Source organism: Hylobates moloch, unplaced genomic scaffold, assembly GCF_009828535.3.
Source record: "Hylobates moloch isolate HMO894 unplaced genomic scaffold, HMol_V3 SCAFFOLD_7, whole genome shotgun sequence".
In the NCBI taxonomy this organism is placed as follows: domain Eukaryota; kingdom Metazoa; phylum Chordata; class Mammalia; order Primates; family Hylobatidae; genus Hylobates; species Hylobates moloch.
Genome location: NW_026652282.1, coordinates 94,703,976 through 94,721,781, shown reverse-complemented (window position 1 = coordinate 94,721,781; position 17,806 = coordinate 94,703,976). Strand labels below are relative to the sequence as shown.

The 17,806-nt window shown below is 40.4% G+C and overlaps 1 protein-coding gene across 3 annotated transcripts in view; it reads left to right on the top strand.

Annotated features, from left to right (window-relative positions):
• Positions 1-17,806, top strand: part of AMOT (angiomotin) — a 66,355-nt gene that overhangs the window by 32,104 nt on the left and 16,445 nt on the right. For all 3 annotated transcript variants that reach the window (XM_032757492.2, XM_032757491.2, XM_032757496.2), the window contains 2 exons: positions 3,836-3,981; positions 16,988-17,137. In XM_032757492.2, coding sequence (XP_032613383.1) covers positions 3,836-3,981; positions 16,988-17,137 — 296 coding nt within the window. The remainder of the gene's footprint in view (positions 1-3,835; positions 3,982-16,987; positions 17,138-17,806) is intronic.

Below are 17,806 nucleotides of genomic sequence, written 5' to 3'. Positions count from 1 at the left end.
TTGTTCTGTTGTGCTCTGGCTTCAGAACAGGTTTTTTCTTTTTCTTTTCCCTGTACCTCCTGTTCCTTTGTCAGCATATCTTAGAGTAAGGAATGTAGTTTTTCTGGTGTCATCAGTGCCTAGTATAAATTTTTGTGAAATTGCTTTTGTGGTATCACAGTTGCCGTCAGAGCTAGTTCACTGGCAGAAAGAGGGTGGCAGACTCTCAGATCAAAACAAAACGTATAGATTCTTTGTTCTGGATCAGCTAGATCATACTCCTTTCTGTATAGAGATGGTATTTCAGGTGTCCTAGGAGCTCTTTACAGGTTTATAAAATGTGGTAACTTAGTAAATCAGACGGTATTACCAGCAGGGCAAAAGACTGTCAAATGGCTCTAGGAAGGAAAAGTGAAGTTCACCAACTAGCCAGGGAAGAGGGCATGACTCTTGTCCCTCCTAATTTCTTTCGGCTTGGGACACTGACAGGGCCCTGCATGGTTGGAACTGTGGCAGGAGAAAAGAAAGCCCTCTCGAAAAGCCTCTCTGGAGAATGTACTGCAGGAATCCTAGAGAAACCAAACCAACTCAACCCTAGAAGAAGGCAGCCCAGTCTAGTAGAACCCATCCGGGCGTAAATAAGGGCTCCACTACTTATTTACCAACTGTGGGACCTTGTGCAAGTTAGTCAAGCTGTCTGGGTCTCTGTTTTCTCATATGCAAATTGGATAGGAGAATAGTACCTTCCTTGTATGGTTGTTCTGAGGATTAAGCTAGTACAATACCTGGTATACAATACCTGGTATGCAATACGTATTCAACAAATGTTCCTTTCTTTCCAAATGCAAAGTCAGAGTGGGAAAGAAGGTGAGGCTGCCCTATTGTAGTTTCTCCTATAACTTAAGGTTTAAGTCTCCAGATGAAGAGCACTTAACCTCCAGAAAATCAAAACTACTTGTTTGAGTTTCTGGTGTGAGGTCTGTCTTAGTTAAGAGGTGGGGAAAGACACGGGACATAACTACATGTGTCATGGTCCCCTGTAGTTATAATGATTTGATTCAGAAACATGGAATTGCTAATTTTATAGGTCAGGTGACTCTCAACTTTCTCATACTAAAAATTAGTGTACAGAATCTGTTGTATCACAATGAAAGGTTTTGAAGTTACAGATTCTCATTACTAATCGTGGTGATGATCATCATCATCCGCTTTATGTAGTAAGTTCCTTTGTGTTTGGTTACACTTTCTAACATTTCTTTCACTTAAATAAATCATCTATCTCATTTGATCCTTAACAAATATTGTGAGGTTAAATAAGATGGTATTGTTACCTCTGTTTTACCATCTAGCATTGTTGATTCTTTCTTAACATGTCTGTGTTTCTGCTTATATTATTGATCTGATCTTGCATGCTGTCTACTTTTTTTATTAGAGCCGTTAGCATATGAATCATATTTGTTTTAAATTCCCAGTCTGTTAATTCCAGCATCCCTGCCTTATCTCGGGGTCTGGTTCTGATTCTTGCCCTGTCTTTTCAAACTGTATGTTTTACCTTTTAGTATGACTTGTAGGTTTTTTCGTGTGTGTGTGTGAAATGGCAGACCTGATGTATGGGGTAAAAGGCAACTGTGGTAAATAGGCCTTTCAGGATGTGATAGTAAAATCTGGGGGAAAGGGAAGTGCTCTAGACCTGTGATTAGGCCTCAGTCTTTTAGTGAGCCTGTGCCTCTGGACTGAACTTCACAAGTGCATCTCAGTTTTTTTTCACCCCTTTAGGTGGTGCAGGATCACTAGAAAGGGCTTCAGCTGGTTATTTCCTTCTCTCGTGTAGAAGGCCAGAGCAGACTGGAGTTGGATGTTTCCTTTCCCGTGGGTCAGTTAGGCTCTGGAAACAAACAAACAAGCAAACAAAATCCCAACAACTCATAGATTAGGTTCTGGTTAAATAGTTTCTCTTGAGGGCAGGCCTTGTTAAGAACAGAATGCTCTGGCATATTTCATAATGGTTCCTTTTTCCTTCCCCCTGCTGGAATCACAAGGGGTCCATTTCACAAATAGACATCTACAACTAGGACTAAGCAATGAAATCTTTAAGTGATCATTTGGGAAGAGTGAGAATTACTTCGTTGGAATTCAGTGATATCACTTTAGGTGTAATACTCTGATATTCTCATTAGCTGTGGGTACTGGAACAACGTACAGCCAGCCACTAGAAGAGGGCAGATTGAGATAAGAATAGTATATGGACCAAAGTGTAGAATCTGTTTAGAGATTACTTATAAATCTGTATTAACTTATGCAAATGCTAGCTTGTGATCATGTTCCTTCATTCTCCTAAAAATTATAATTTTGGCTACTGTCTCATACTGGTGCTTTCTTCCTCTATTTTTCTTATATCCATCCACAGATATTTATTAAACCCTCATTATATAGGTGCTGCTCAACTGAGCTCTCTTTAAAACCCAAGCCAGAAAGACCATTATCTGCCCACTAAGCTCTTCCATTCTAAGGTCATAGAGTATATTTGTATACACATATACACACACGCAAGTATATATATACACACATATGTTTTTGTATATATGCAAGTATATATATATACACACACACACACGTTTTATATATGTGTATATATATATACATATATATATATAAATGTGTGTGTGTAAGCACACAAGCATATTGGATTACTTTTTTTTTAATTTTTATTTTTTTGAGACGGAGTCTCGCTCTGTCACCAGGCTGGAGTGCAGTGGCGCTATCTCGGCTCACTGCAACCTCTGCCTCCCGGGTTCAGCCTCAGCCTCCTGCCTCAGCCTCCCAAGTAGCTGGGATTACAGTCGTGTGCCACCACGCCCAGCTAGTTTTTGTATTTTTAGTAGAGACAGCGTTTCACCATGTTGGCCAGGATGGTCTCTATCTCTTGACCTCGTGATCCACCCACTGCAGCCTCCCAAAGTGCTGGGATTACAGGCAAGAGCCACCATGCCCAGCCATATTGGATTACTTTATTTAAAAAAAAAAAAAACTGAACTTTCAAACTCTAATAGGCTTAAAGGGAGAAAAGGAGATTCATAAATGGAGGATTTTTTTTTCAGGTGAAATGGCTGCCTTTCTTCCTCTGATCCTGATGTTTTCCATCTAACTTTGCCCTGTTCTTTACAGTGTTCCCTCCACACCTAGCCTATCCTACCAGAGAAGGAGTAGGATAAAATCATAACATGGCTTCCAGTTTTACTGTATTATCTTTTAAAAAGACATTGGATTCCCAAGAGAAGCAGATGCTGAGATAAAGTGGGTTGGGTTAGGGGGTGGTGTTGGGTTAGGTTTTCCATGGAGAGGACATGCTGTCGAGTAGACTTGATCTCAGTTACAAAGTGATGTTAGTGTGTGAAGGGTGGGCTTGAGCTTTTATCCAGTTTATGAAATGTTGTTTTTAGCTCTATTTAATGTACTGTCATGAGGAAACAATTGGGAAAATGTTCTGAGCTCAATTGCTCTTTCGCCAATGTAAGACAATTTGGAAGAAATAAGAAGACGAGCCTACCTTTTCTTCTGAGGGCTGTGTGTGTGTGTATATTCTTTGTGTAATGCCTAATAATTTTTGGAACACGTTGCATCTATTTTCTCATTGCTTCTGCTCAACAACCATTAAGTTGTTAAGTGACTTTTCTGAATTTCTACAGCAAGTTAGTGATAGAGCCAGTGATAGAGTCCAGATCTTGGGTATACTGATTCTTCAGCTGTGCACTAGAGCAGTAGGCTATCTAGTAAAGGGTATGATGTGTCCGTTTTGCTCAGGTAAGGCTTTGAGCCAGCTCCAGGCTGGCAGTATTGATGTTTATTGTCCTGACAGATAAAGAAAGCCAGCGTGAGAAGGAGAAGCTGGAAGCGGAGCTGGCCACTGCCCGTTCTACCAATGAGGACCAAAGACGACACATCGAAATCCGAGATCAGGCCCTGAGTAACGCCCAGGCCAAGGTGGTAAAGCTGGAAGAAGAGGTATGCTTTTCCTCAGGTACCATATGAGCCTGGGGGTGGAGAGGGCTGGGAAATCAGGGACGCTGGGCTCCACATTGCGGTGAATTGGCAGCTGCATAATCCCCAATAGGGAGGTGCCATCTGCTGCTCCTAGTTTCCACTGTGCTGATGTGAGTGGACTTTGCTTTCTTTTCTCTTCTTGGTAAATTCTTTTCTTTTGCTCCAAAATAGGAAATCACCAGGGTCAAGAAACAGTTTCCATTTGTTCATTCATATAATAAGCTCACTGCCCCCATATTCCAAGCTCTTACTATATACCTAGCCCTACCATAAGCCTATGACAGATATATAAATATATATATAGATGTATGGATATGTATATGTATAGATGTGTATTTTAATTTCTGCCCTTACAGGTATTTTAAAACTTTATAAAAGTAGAAAATAATTCTAGGTAGCTTAAAGTACTCTAAGGATTTTGAAATCTGAACAGCCCTTGTCTACCCAGGCTTAGTGGGAAGTCAGTCCCCTCTCAGGTCAGAAATGATTCTTGCTGGCCATATCTTTTACTGTTGGACTTACTTGGCAGATTGGTTTTTGAATAGAAGCAATCTTGGGAGGTCTGAGATAGGATGGGACCCAGGGACAGTTTACAGTTTATTTCAGAAAAAATGCACTGGCCAAGAGCCGTGCTGTGGTTCTCAGTGGCTAGTTCTAGAAAATAGTTACATGGAGGAATGGACTTGTCATTTATTTGTGTGCAGAGATGAAGCCTTCCCTTGATAAATGCAAGGGCCCCCAAACTATTAAGCATATGATTAATATGTATCTGATTAGGCTTGACATAGATGCTATTTGACTGCAACACTAAACTGTACTCATGTGAAACAGAGGGAAGTTTGCTGCTGGCCTGTCATTAATTTACCTTGGATGTTAGTTGTTATTGCACTGGACTACTAACTCTTAGATGTTTTGACCTTCAGGGGATGGGTGTATTCCAGCAAAAATTGATACTAAAGTGTAACTTGGTAAAGAAAATTTCATATCTCACAGACTTCTGCTCAGAAATTTGAATTGTTTTAAGGGGAAAAATAGCCTTCATCATAAGAAGTTGAGAAATTTGTAGATTTGAAGCAAAAGAAATTTATTAGCATTTAAAAAGCATTCTGGCTATTGTATATGAGGTATCTTTACTGCCTTCATTCATTGCTTGCTTCCTTTCCCTCAATAAGAATAGGTCTAGTTCCTGGAGATTTCCCAACTTATCAATTTCCTCTGCTTTCTTTTTTGGATATTAAAATGCTTGTTGGAGTTGGGCTGTAAATTCACACTTTACCAGTGGATAGTGCCATCTAATTCATGATATCCCTTAGCCTGACTTGCTAAAATATCAACTTCAGGTAGTATAAAATCAGGTTAATACCTTGCTTCATCAGTTGTCTATATCAGAACTATGCTAAGTTGCTCAACAGAAAATGAGGAAGACTTGTACTTACCTGATGTCTAGGTTTAAGGAGCTTATCGCATCCTTTTGCTACACCCCATATATTCCCTTCCCTCACATTTTTGTGAGGACATTCCAGAGAAAATTACAGGATGGGGTAAGACTGAATTCTTTTAGAGAAGGGCAAGCTAAGAGACCCGCTGAGAAGAAGTAGCTTGCTGGTGGTCACATGGCCAGTCTTGGGTAGAGCCAGAAATAAAACTGGTATCTCATGACTCTTCATTCCCTAAACCCTGCTGCCTTTCTCCCTGTCTGAATCATCCTTTGGTTCACCTCCCAAAAAGAAAATGTGGGTGCTTGTTCAGATTTAGTAACCTCTGCATCTTTTAAGTTTTTAAAAAATTTCTTCACTCGTTGGGCCTTTCTTTTCAGAGGACTATGAGCAACTTGTCCAGACTGCTTTGAGATTGGGATGTACAGAGAGTCCTGCTGTCCCTCCGGGAAGGGTGCTCAGCCAGTTGGAGATAAATGGGGACAGAGTGTCTGCAACCATTTTTCTTTGCAACATCCAAGGGCACAGTGGTAACTGGTTGTTTGAAAATAATGAAAATAATATATGTGTTGGGAGAAAATGTTCATTTCTAGTTCCCACTGGGCAGCCCTCGCTGAAAAGGTTGCCTGAAATATATTTCTGGCTTCGGACTTCTGAGGCTTTTCTGGGCATTAGTCCTGGAGATTTTTAGTAGTTTTCCAGGGGCCCTCCCCAAAATATGTATGTAGCTTTACAATATAAAGAAGTTCTAAGTATTGAGCTGGGATTGAATGATGGCATTTATTTCAAGTGAGGTCATCAATTATTGTTAAGTTCCTAGTCCTCATCCAATTTGTGCTTTCACATGGAGTCTAATTGTTAGGAAATTCTGAGTTGCTCTTGCTAAAGGAGGTGAGACCTTTGGGAGAGCAGGCTTACCACCCTCTACCCAGAGGAATCTCAGACGCCATGTGATGTCTTCCAGACTTTCAAGCCAGCTCACTTCTAGCACATATAAAGGCTTGGAAGACCACATCTCAGAGAAAATCAACTGGTTATATCCCTTTTTGTTTTAGCAGTCTCTCAGAGCTGGATTTGCTCCTGGGCGCTGTTTGTCGTGTCTCCTCTATATTGTTCAAAGGAAAACGTCCCTTTTGCTTATCCTCAGATATGGGAAATTGCTAATTAAAGTTTTGCTTTGCTGCTGTGACTCAATCTTCATTAGGCTTTGCCCTTTCAGGGCTGAAATGTCAAAGTTTGGAACATCATCGGGGGAGGTATTTGAGGTAAACAGGTAGTTCTGGAACAGATCTAGGAAGGAGCCTTCACTGTGATTGCTTCACAAAATCATTGAACATTTCTAAACCGAGAAAGGTATTCATGAATAGAAGAGTTATCCTTCTGTCTGTTGGAAATGGCTCAAGTAAGGCTGTGTTTGAAGGCAGATGGGTATGTTAGATAACCTGCCTGTGTCCCATATAAACAGATAATTTAGTGATGGCTTACAAATGGCATCATGAACTTTCCTCTTTTCTCGAGCCTTAGAAGTTCTTCCAAGGAAAACCTTTCCAGCCTACTTAGCAAATCAAAATTAGGGAAACTTTCTCAAATTAGACCTTTTGTCAGGAGACTATTTTTCTTAGCTTTCTAACTACAAGGTCACTCAGGTAACTACTTCTCATTGCATTAAGGTGGTCAGGGAAAGGTTATGACTACTTTAATGGTCAGAGGACCCTTGCATTTATTTATGTCTTTCTCTTTACAAAGACCTCATTTAGATGCTTTTCCTGAAATTCATTCCTTCTTGCTAATCTCATTAACTCTCTTGCCTGAGGTTCTCTACAATCACTGTGCTCTAAACTCTACATAGAAATGTTGCCTCAGGCTTACAAAGAACTTTCTCCTGCAATCACAGCTTCCATTTGCTCCCAAGTTCAATGCATTCTTTCATGGACCTGGCTCTGCTGACATCCAGGAAGGAGGTATCTTGCTGGGGAGGGGATAGCACTGTAATTATACATCAGACCTGTTTTCTTGGTGAGTCACTCTGATCCAGGCCTTGAACCAGCGTGTACCCTGTGCCCCTATTGCAGCAGCAGCCGAACGAGGTAAAATGGTGCCTTTCCGTCCTTGCCCTTATCTTTCTTTCGGGACACGTAGGTCCTATTGAAGTGGAGGCTCATTAAACTCCAAGTCAAAAGAGCTCTGTGTCCTACAGCAACCACGGTATTCTCCCATTCAGAGACAGCCTCCCCACCCCCTACCAATTTGACCTCGCTGGAGATTTTCGATGGATGTCTGGCATATCCTCTCACAAGGCTCAGGGCAGCCCAGGCTTCTGGCTGGCTGCTGTCTTATGATGATCCGGAGTGGAAGCGGCTTGGGTAATTGTTTCAGGGATGGTGGGAAAAAGGCCTTGGCAAGATCAAAGAGGGAAGATGCTGCGGGTGGGCTGCTTACTGAACTGAGTGCACAGGAAGGGAGAGTGTGGAATGTGAGAGGGCTGGCAGAGAGAGCCAGTGAGCCTTGTTCTTTGGCTTTAGGCTAGAATGAAAGCCATGGAGATTCAACAAGAAGGGGCCCAAATGTTAACCTTTTCTGAACTGCAGTGGCTAGTGATGATTTAGATGTCACATTGATAGCTCTTATTGGAGTAGCCAGTGCATTTTCCGTGAGCCACCGCGCCCGGCCACATTTTCTAGAGTCCCGTTGCAATTCTACTCAATTCTCTAAAGCTAAATTCGTACCATTTTACTCCATTTCCACCATTGTTCTTAAGGGCTAATATTTTCCCTTCTTTCTAGATCTCTTACTAATTTGATTTGTCTTTTTGGTTTTAAAGATACATAATTTTCTGCTACAACACCTATCCACAAAGCATCATAACCAATTTCCTCCTTCCCTGATATTAGAGGAAGATGTCATAGGCATAGATATTTATATGTCTAATACTCCAAAATAATTTTCAAACAACAATAGGATTTCATTGGTGAAGGTAAATCTTACCCAGTGTTTTGATGGATTATAGATTTGGATGGAAGATCCAAGGATGTGAACTACGTGTGCATTTAGAGTATTGATAGGATACAGATAAAATACATATCCACCCAGGAATCTTCCAAGGTGTTCTGCTGGTGCATTATTGATTTATTTGAGGGGCATTTCATCTAAGGATGACATTCTCCATATTCATCTCAGTGTATTTTATCTCTTTCTTTTGTTCTCTTTTTATTATTTATTTATTTATTTATTCATTCATTCATTCATTGAGATGGAGTCTCGCTTTGTCACCCAGGCTGGACAGCAGTGGCCTGATCTTGGCTCACTGCAACCTCTGCCTCCTGGGTTCAAGCTATTCTCCTGCTTCAGCCTCCCAAGTAGCTGGGACTACAGGCATGTGCCACCACGTCCAGCTAATTTTTTGTATTTAGTAGAGACGGAGTTTCACCATGTTGGCCAGGCTGTTCTCGAACTCCTGACTTCAAGTGATCCACCCGCCTCGGCCTCCCAATGTGCTGGGATTACGGGAGTGAGCCACCGTGCCTGGCCGTATTTACAAAAGTAGGTGTTTTTCCACGCAGTGTGTTACAGGAAAGAAATTATGTATACCCCCAAATAGAGATGGAATGATCTCTCTGAGCTCAATTCTTTCAGTCTTTCCTACGATTTTAGCTTTTTAAATTCCCAAATTGGAAGCCTTGTGGGTTCCTCTTTAGTCGCCTTTACAACATGAGCCCTATTCCTGAGGTAGCAAGTTTTTAGAGGTGGTTTTTTTTACTCTTCAATTCTTTTAATATCTACCAGTGGACCACAGCCTACTGGCAATGGACAGAGGCAGCTTGCTAATACCAGGGTAGTGTTACCAAATTGCTTCAGCATGAACCCTTACTTGGATCCAGTGGCTCCTGGGTAAGACTAAATCAGATCAAACTAAAATCAGGCTCCTGGAGCAACATATAACCAGTGGTATGAAGGAGAATAGCAATAAAAATATACTTCAGTTGTGACATTTGTATAATAGTGTTTGGAGTTGTGGACAATACAAGGGAAGGGGAAAATTAGACAATGAAGGCACTGGACTTAGTTTTATATTTTTAGCTTTAATGTCCTTTAGCCAATGGAGTGTTTGTATATGTTGGTGGTCATCCAGCTAGTATTAATAGTCTGTCCTTTCTGCCTACTGATCTGTATTTTCTTGTTTGTATTTTTTAAACATTAAAAATATTTACAGATATATTAGTATATCCCCAAAGAACCTTGCAAGTGTTATCCTCATTTGACAGATTAAGAAATTAAAGTACAGACAGATTAGGTGATACAGTCAGTGATAAATTTAGGATATCTAGATATTTATTTAGATAAATTTTATTTATCTAATAAATTTTAGATAATTTATCTAATAAATTTTATGTATTTAAAATAAATATTTATTTAGATAAATTTTAGATCTCTTAAAGCTGAAACATTTTAACTCTGTTCTTTGTCCACTAGTGAATAAATGGGAAGCTAAATGATTAAGTCACTTCCTTGAAAATGGCTAAGACAAATGGGGCTCTAGAAGTAATTTTGTATATAGCCATCCTTTAAAAAATAAGTTTGAAAGACACCCACAGTTGTTGGAAGGAGGGAAGAGATGCCATCACGTGGTATTCATTTGCAGGGATCAGATTTTCCTGAGTCAGAAGGGGGTTAAGAGATCTGCCAAATACTTGGGAACTGGTTCAAAATATTACAGAAGTGTAATGGAAAATCATATGATTGATTGAGCTCAAGAGTATTTGCCTTATGCTTCAATAGATTGCCTTCCCACTGTTCTTCCTCTCAATTTTATGATTTTCCTTTAAAAACTTATCTCTGAATAGGAATGCTATGAAACTCTTATCTTGACTGGGCCAAAGTGAATACATTTATGAGGTGTGTGTTTGTTGTTTGTATATTTGCAGTGTTGTAGATAAGCTATACTATGCTCATTTTTGTTCTTGAATGTAATAGTTATTTAATATTGACTGTTCACCAAGAATATAGTGACCAGTAAACTAGAACTAGAACTTAAGAGAGACACCAAGGAAAATAGAAGGGCTCTACCCTTAAGTGGCCTATGGATATTGCCTTCCAATTGAGGCAGAAACTTTGTCTTGTTTCCCGCTACATCCCTCCTGCTCTCATTTGTAGAATGGGCCTGATGCATAATAAGCATTCAGTAAATATCTGTTGAATGAATGAGTGAACCCACACATGAATAAAATCTTTAAAAAATGACTGCTAATAGAGTACACATGATGAGAAGCTATAAAGAAAAGCAGCAATCAGGATCAGGTAAGATTATTCAAGGAAGAACTCTTGGAGAGTTTAGTGATTTAGTAAGGAGAGATAAGAAATGATCAGACCAATATGAAGTTTGAGTATTTGCATAGTAGACATGGTAGAATTCTAAGACACTAGGAGCCTAGATTGATAAGGCATTTTTAAGAGCTATATCTAGGCTGAGCAGGGGAGAGTGACAGTAGACTGGTGAACGTAAAAGCATCAAGTAGTTTGAGGTATGGATGAAAGAGAGCAGCTCTGGTCTAAAGAAGAGAGGAGGTAGGTTTAAAAGTGCCTTGGATATAATAGGTACCTAATAAACACTAATTGAATGGGTGTGCTAGCAGTAGGTTAGTAGGTTGCTTTTTCTTTCTTTCTCTCTCTCTCTTTCTTTCTTTCCTTTCTTTTTCTTTTCTTTTTTTCTTTTCTTCTTCTCTCTTTCTCTCTTTCTTGTCTTTCTTTCTTGTCTTCCTTTCTTTTTTTGACAGAGTCTCTCTCTGTCGCCCAGGCTGGAGTGCAGTGGCGCGATCTCGGCTCACTTTAACCTCCGCCTCCTGGGTTCAAGTGATTCTCCTGCCTCCGCCACCCAAGTAGCTGGGATTATAGGCATGCACCACCACACCCAGCTAATTTTTGTATTTTTAGTAGAGACGGCGTTTCACCATGTTGGGCAGGCTGGTCCCGAATGCCTGACCTCAAGTGATCCACCCGCCTCAGCCTCCCAAAGTGCTGGGATTATAGGTGTGAGCCACTGCATTCAGCCAGTTGCTTTTTTTCTTAAATGACTATTTCAGGAAGTCTGTTATAGCAGCTGTCTATAGGATAGACTCATGGGTGTGTGTGTGTGTGTGTGTGTGTGTGAGTGTGTGTGTGTCTGTCTGTATGTGCATGCATGTGTGTATAGATCAGGACAGCAACTGAAAGTAAGATCTGTTAGGTGTTATTATAGCTTGAACTGTGTTGGCTATGAACATAGAAAGACATGAAAGAATATGAGAGATGTTAGAATTAAGACACAGTGGTAGATTGGATATGGTAGACAAAGGAAAGAGGCAAGAATGATAATTCCAAGATTCTGAGACTGGAAAAATTAGGTAAGTGATGATGATGATGACTGAACTATCAAAAGGATGACATTTTGAGGAAAGATGAAAGCCATCTGGGGCATGCTAAGTTTCAGAGTGAGAAATCTTATAGTCACCTAGAGGTCTGTGACTGAGGATAACCTGATAATATTAAAATATTAGTGTGTCACAAAGGAGATCTCCAGTAGTGCTGCAATGTTGAGCAAGGCTTCTGAACCTCAGCACTACTGACATTTGGAGCTGGATAACTCTTTAGTGGCGGTGGTAGGATGCTGTCATGTGTATTGTGGGCTGTTGAGCAGCATCCCTGGCTTCTAGTCACTAAATGCCAGTAGCACCCCACCTCCAGTTGTGACAACCAAAGATGTCTCCACACACTGCTAAAATGTCCCCTGGATAGTTGGGCATGGTAGGGGGCGGGGGGGATTGCCCCCGGTTGAGAACCATTGATATAAAGGCAAAAAAGGAAACTACCATAGATTGGACCTTGGAGTACAGTAGGAGGCGGGAGTCAGGGTAGGGTTAGGGAGAAAGTGGATCTAAAGATCAAGCCAGGGAGTAAAAGCGGTTTAGGGATCTACATTAAGAAAACACAGAATTGGAGAAAGCAAGGAAAGGATTTGACAACTTCTTGAAAGTTGGCATTTGGTAAGAAAACTTTAATAGATGAAGGACTTACTCCATTCACTGAATGTTCAGGAGGGATTTGGCTTAAATGATAGATTTACTTGGAATCTTCAGGGCTCATGGGTACTGGTCTCTAGATTAGAAACTAGAGTGACTAATCTGTGGTCCTCACAACTCATTTTATGCACAAACACTCGAACCACTATCTCGGCTTTGGAAACTTTAAGTGAACCTTCAGTTCTTTGAACACTGAAAACAGAAAAATAAATCATCTAGGGTCTTATAACAAGAACACACATTATGTAGTATGTCTCTTGCATGTACATACACACAAACTAAAGAAAAACTTTTGTTTTTACATCTAAGAATATGACAATACAGAATCCTAGGACCCCGTTTGGCTGAGCCCTCTTGGATATTGGTCAGTGTTGAAGGTGAAAAGGGGATTCTGATTCACAACCTATTTGGGAGTTAAAGACTTATAGATCTTCTGAGATCATGTATCTAGCCGTGTTTTTTTTTTTTTTTTTTTTTTTTTTTTTTAAACTTCTGAAATCCTGGTGGGGCAGGGCATTTCTAAGAGAGAGAATATCATGTGCAAAGGCAGTGAGGGGTGAAATATTACGGGCTATTCAGGAATCTTAAGCTATGTAAGCATACTGAAGCATCAAGTATGAAAAGATGATAGAACAAAATAAGGTGGGAGGCCCATTCTCTAGGGAAGAAAGGTAAGAGACAACAAAAATGAACATGAATACAACACACACAAAGCTCTGGCAATCGTTTTTTCAAGTGAAATTTTAAATAGAACCCTAATACGTAAAGCATATAAAAGAGGAGCCATCTGATATAACCCACCCACCATAGTGGCCCCTCAGGCACCTCCACCGAACACTAGGACTCTGCATCACCATTTGAAGACCTCTCCAGGGGTTTGCCAACTTTTCTCTAAAGGACCATATTGTAAATATTTTGGGGTTTGTGGGCCACGTAGTTTCAGTTCCAACTAAAGCTGTTCGACTCTGCCATTGTAGCTGTAAGGCAGCTATAGACAAAATCAATGGACATGGCTAGATTTGGGCTGCTGCTGACCATTTTGGTTTGCTGACTCCTGAAACCCCCCTCATTTTTTTAAACAAATGAGGTCTCTGTAGCTGAGAATAGAGAAGCAAGTTGCTATTAATAGCAGAGCTAGGACTAGAACCCAAGTCTCCGAATTGTCGCCTTGTTCCTTTACCTTTCATTGTGTTGTCAGATAGAAATTTCTGATATGTATATCTGTGTGTATGTGACATACACATACATAGAGAGAGAGAGAGAAGGAGAGAGAGAGAAAGAGGGAAGAGAGAGAGAATGAAAGAGAGAGAGAGAGAAAGAAAATTTGTTTTGCCTGGGGGTCTTTAGTTAAATAGTACTTTTGATATTAGGTAAAATATTTTTTTCTCCTAAAGCAGAGGTACCTTGCAGATCATGTCATTTGGAGAGAAATACAGTATCCTTGCAGCTACTCAGTGGTTGCTTCTAACTGTATTTCCAATGAACAACTTGCTATCCAAAGATATCTGTTTGAGGCCTGATGTTATATGCCCTCCTGTGGGAAAATGGCTATATTTGCACTGTCTAGTTAGACAATGATGTGATCATTAGAGTTACTGAGAAAATGATAGCCATGTCAAGGATATCTGGAGTGAGTGTTCAAAGTTGAGAGGACTGGAATGTGTATGACTTGGTATTAATTTTTCTCTAAAAAAGAACAAACAACCTGGAGTACTTTCTGTACTATACACTCTACTAAGCACTTAATGCATCATCTAATTTGATCCATATAAAGATACATCATGATTTGGCATGACTAAGGTAAAAGTGAAGCACATAATGTTCAAGATAGTAGTGGAGTTAATAAAGCGTATAGGTCTTTGTTCCTTTTTACACGTAGATAAGATCTAGAAAATGTAGAGAGTGTAACTGAGAAGATGGTTGGCTTTGTTGATTGCATCTCTAGGGTCTTGGACTGGTCACATGCAAGAGTTGTCTTTTTCTACCCTAACTCATCTGGAGAGTAGGCATATACTAGGTGATTATGATGTTTACAGGTGAGTTGCACTTTTTCTCCTTTTAAATGAGGTGGGAGAACTGTGCCAGCCACAGTGGTCCTGCTACCTTGTGGAAAATCATCCCAGTGGCAAATCAAAATGAGATATTTTTTGGCTTGCTTTGTGGAATTTATCTGACCTGCATGCCTATCTTCGGCCAACTCAGAGAACTCCCCGGGCCTTTATTGCATTTCCCTTCCAGAGAGTTGGCTCAGTGACATCTATAGCGGGGTGCTTTTGCTAGGATATTTAGGTTTCCTTTCTGAAGAAATCCACGTGGCCCTGGATTGCTTATTTTTCAGTTTTGTGAGCTTGCATTGCAGTAGTTTACCACCAAGGCAAGAACTGCATGCTATCTAAGTTTAATTGCCTTTAAGTATAACTGCTGCAAGCCTTAGTAATTATATTTAACATTGTCTGCATTAACATTGCCCTGCTCCCTTAGGGCTTTCAGAGCGATTCACAAATAAATGCATTCAGCTTTAAATTGCTCATAAGGATTATAAGACCCAAAAGGTGAAGGATAGAGGATGTTTCCTTCTCTCCAATTATTCAAAGCTTAGCAAATAGGAAGGCAGAGGCAACAGTTTTGGTCGCCCTAGTCAGTGTTGTTATAAACAGCCACAAACCCCGGGGAAGAAAGGTTTAAACTTATGAGGTAAAGAGTTTGATGGTGTTTTGTTTGTTGTATTTCCTAGGAAAAGTTCTAATGGATAAAAACATCTAGGCTTCAAACTCACCTCAATTGGTTTACAAGGCTAGATTGAACTAGACTTGGAATGAAAGGAAACGTCAAGGAAGTACAACAAAAGTCAAAAAAGTTTTTGTTTTCCAGTTACCTAGGCAAGGCATACTACAGGTCTGGTAGGAAAATACAAGATAGGGTTCCTTCGACTTAGAGAAAGTTCAGCAATTCTAATTTGAGGAGGGGGCCATTATAAGGCAAAGAGGGTTTTTCCATCACTACATGCTAGTGCTGTCTGACTGGAAATTCTACCAAGTAGTGATTTGGACTCATTACCATGAAGGTTTCTGCAATGAGGGAGTCAGGTTGGTTCTGCCAGCTGGGCCCCAGCTAAGTGGCTGTTAGGCAATGCTGGTAGGGTGGGTAACTTCTTATGTTGCAGTTATCTATGTAGGTAACTCAGGAGCTTGGGAATTTGTTGAAAAGTCAGAATCGGATGCCTGAATTTCTTTTTGACTAGGTTATCAAGAATATTTTCATATTTTAATCTGAAGAGTGAAGGTGTCTCTAACATCAAGTTGATGTTGATCCCTAACATCAACTTCCATCAGAAGGATAATGACAGATGTGCCCCATTTGGAAGAATTTCTGCTTTGGAAACAGCTATGAGTTGATTTATTAGCATTGAGGAGGCCCCACAAGTATTACAAGAAGCATAATCTGCTTATTTGTTAACAAGTTGGGAAGCCTGCAGTTTCCCCATATCTTCTTTAAAGAGCTCTGAGATCTTTCTCATTATTTTATCTGCATAGAGCCAAGCTTTTGCTTATAAGCTACAAGGTTACAAAGAACTCACACTCTTATTCCCTACTTGCTTCTACATTTGCTTTTGGATATGGCTTATAGGCTTGTAAAGAGGAATAATAATGTTTGACTCATTTAGTTTCACTTTTGAGTCATTAGTTTCAGGCTTTTGGGATCTTTTATGGTTCCAGAATAAAAGTTGAGAGACTATAGCCCAGGGTCTCCAATTCAGGCTCATGAAGTAGCAATCACAAATAACCTAAAGAACTAACAAGGCAGTGCTAGGCAATGTGGAGGCTAAAGGCTTTTGAACTTTTACTTGACGCCTTTACTTTTGAGAAGGAGAAACTTTCCAGGAGAGCAGTGATGGATTATATGGGGTGATTACCAGGACCAAAGACTTCAAAAAGATAATTCTGACCTTCTTGTACCTTCAGCAGTTGATCACCCTTTTTCTCCCACTTGGAGAAGAGACAGCTACATAAAAGGGGTGGGCTTCCTTTCCATACCAAAGCAAACCTTTCTTCCTGGAGATCCCCCCTTTTAAAGCATTTGCCTAATGCAATAACCAAAATAAGATATGCCTTCCCCAAGAATAATCCATATGAGAGTGAAAAAGGCCAGAGATAAGGATGTGCATAATTGGGAATCTGAAAAACTTGGCCATATAACATAGATGGTACTGATAAGAGTAGACTTTGGGAAGGTATAGAGATGAGGAAGAAGGAAGAGGTTTAAAAGGGACTCTGGATTCCTTCACATTCTCTTTATGAGCAATACAAGGCAGCCTGCTACTCATCATGAAGGACCTTCTCGCCATCCATTCCTTTTTGCAGCTGGACTCTAAAACAAGAAGAGATCTAAACACAAGGCTGGATTTGGGGGATACCTAATTGACCCTGTTGCTTGCTGTTTTTCCTTTCACCTTGCAAATTACCCAACATGGATTTCCAGCTGAAAAAGAAGCAAGTGTACGTTGACAAGGTGGAGAAGATGCAGCAGGCCCTCGTACAGCTCCAGGCAGCATGTGAAAAACGTGAGCAGCTAGAGCACCGTCTCCGGACACGACTGGAGAGGGAACTGGAATCCCTGAGAATCCAGCAGGTACGGAGAACTTAAAGGAAGAAAGGAAAAAAAAAGTAAGAAAATGACATTATTCCTGGTTGCTTATTTTTCAGTTGGCATTTGACGTGAACACTGAAAGCACACACTTGCTCATCTTTACATTTTTCTCCCACCTAATCTAACTCCAGAGTGCCTCCCAATTGTGAATACAAAGTCTGTTTCCTTAGCTTCCTATCCCAGAAATATCCTTTAAGCCTATGATCTTGCACCTTTTATTTTCACATGAACTCCAGGAACAGTAGATGCTGTAAGAATTAGAGCTGCTACACAAATACACATCTTGATATTGTAGAACTAGAAATGGTCTTCAGAAATCATCTGGCTGTACCACTCTTCAGTTTTAGATGAATGAAAATCAAGACTAGGAAAAGTTGGCATGAGTCACTAATGATAACTACAATAAGTTATGGGCAAGATAGGATCTAAATCCTAGATTTTTTTTTTTCTTGAGACTGAGTCTCACTCTGTTGCCCAGGCTGGAGTGCAGTGGCGTGATCCAAGCTCACTGCAACCTCCACCTTCCATGTTCAAGTGATTCTCCTGCATCAGCCTCCTGGAGTAGCTGGGATTACAGGTGTGCACCACCACGCCCGGCTAATTTTTTTTTTTGTATTTTTAGTAGAGACAGGGATTCACCATGTTGACCAG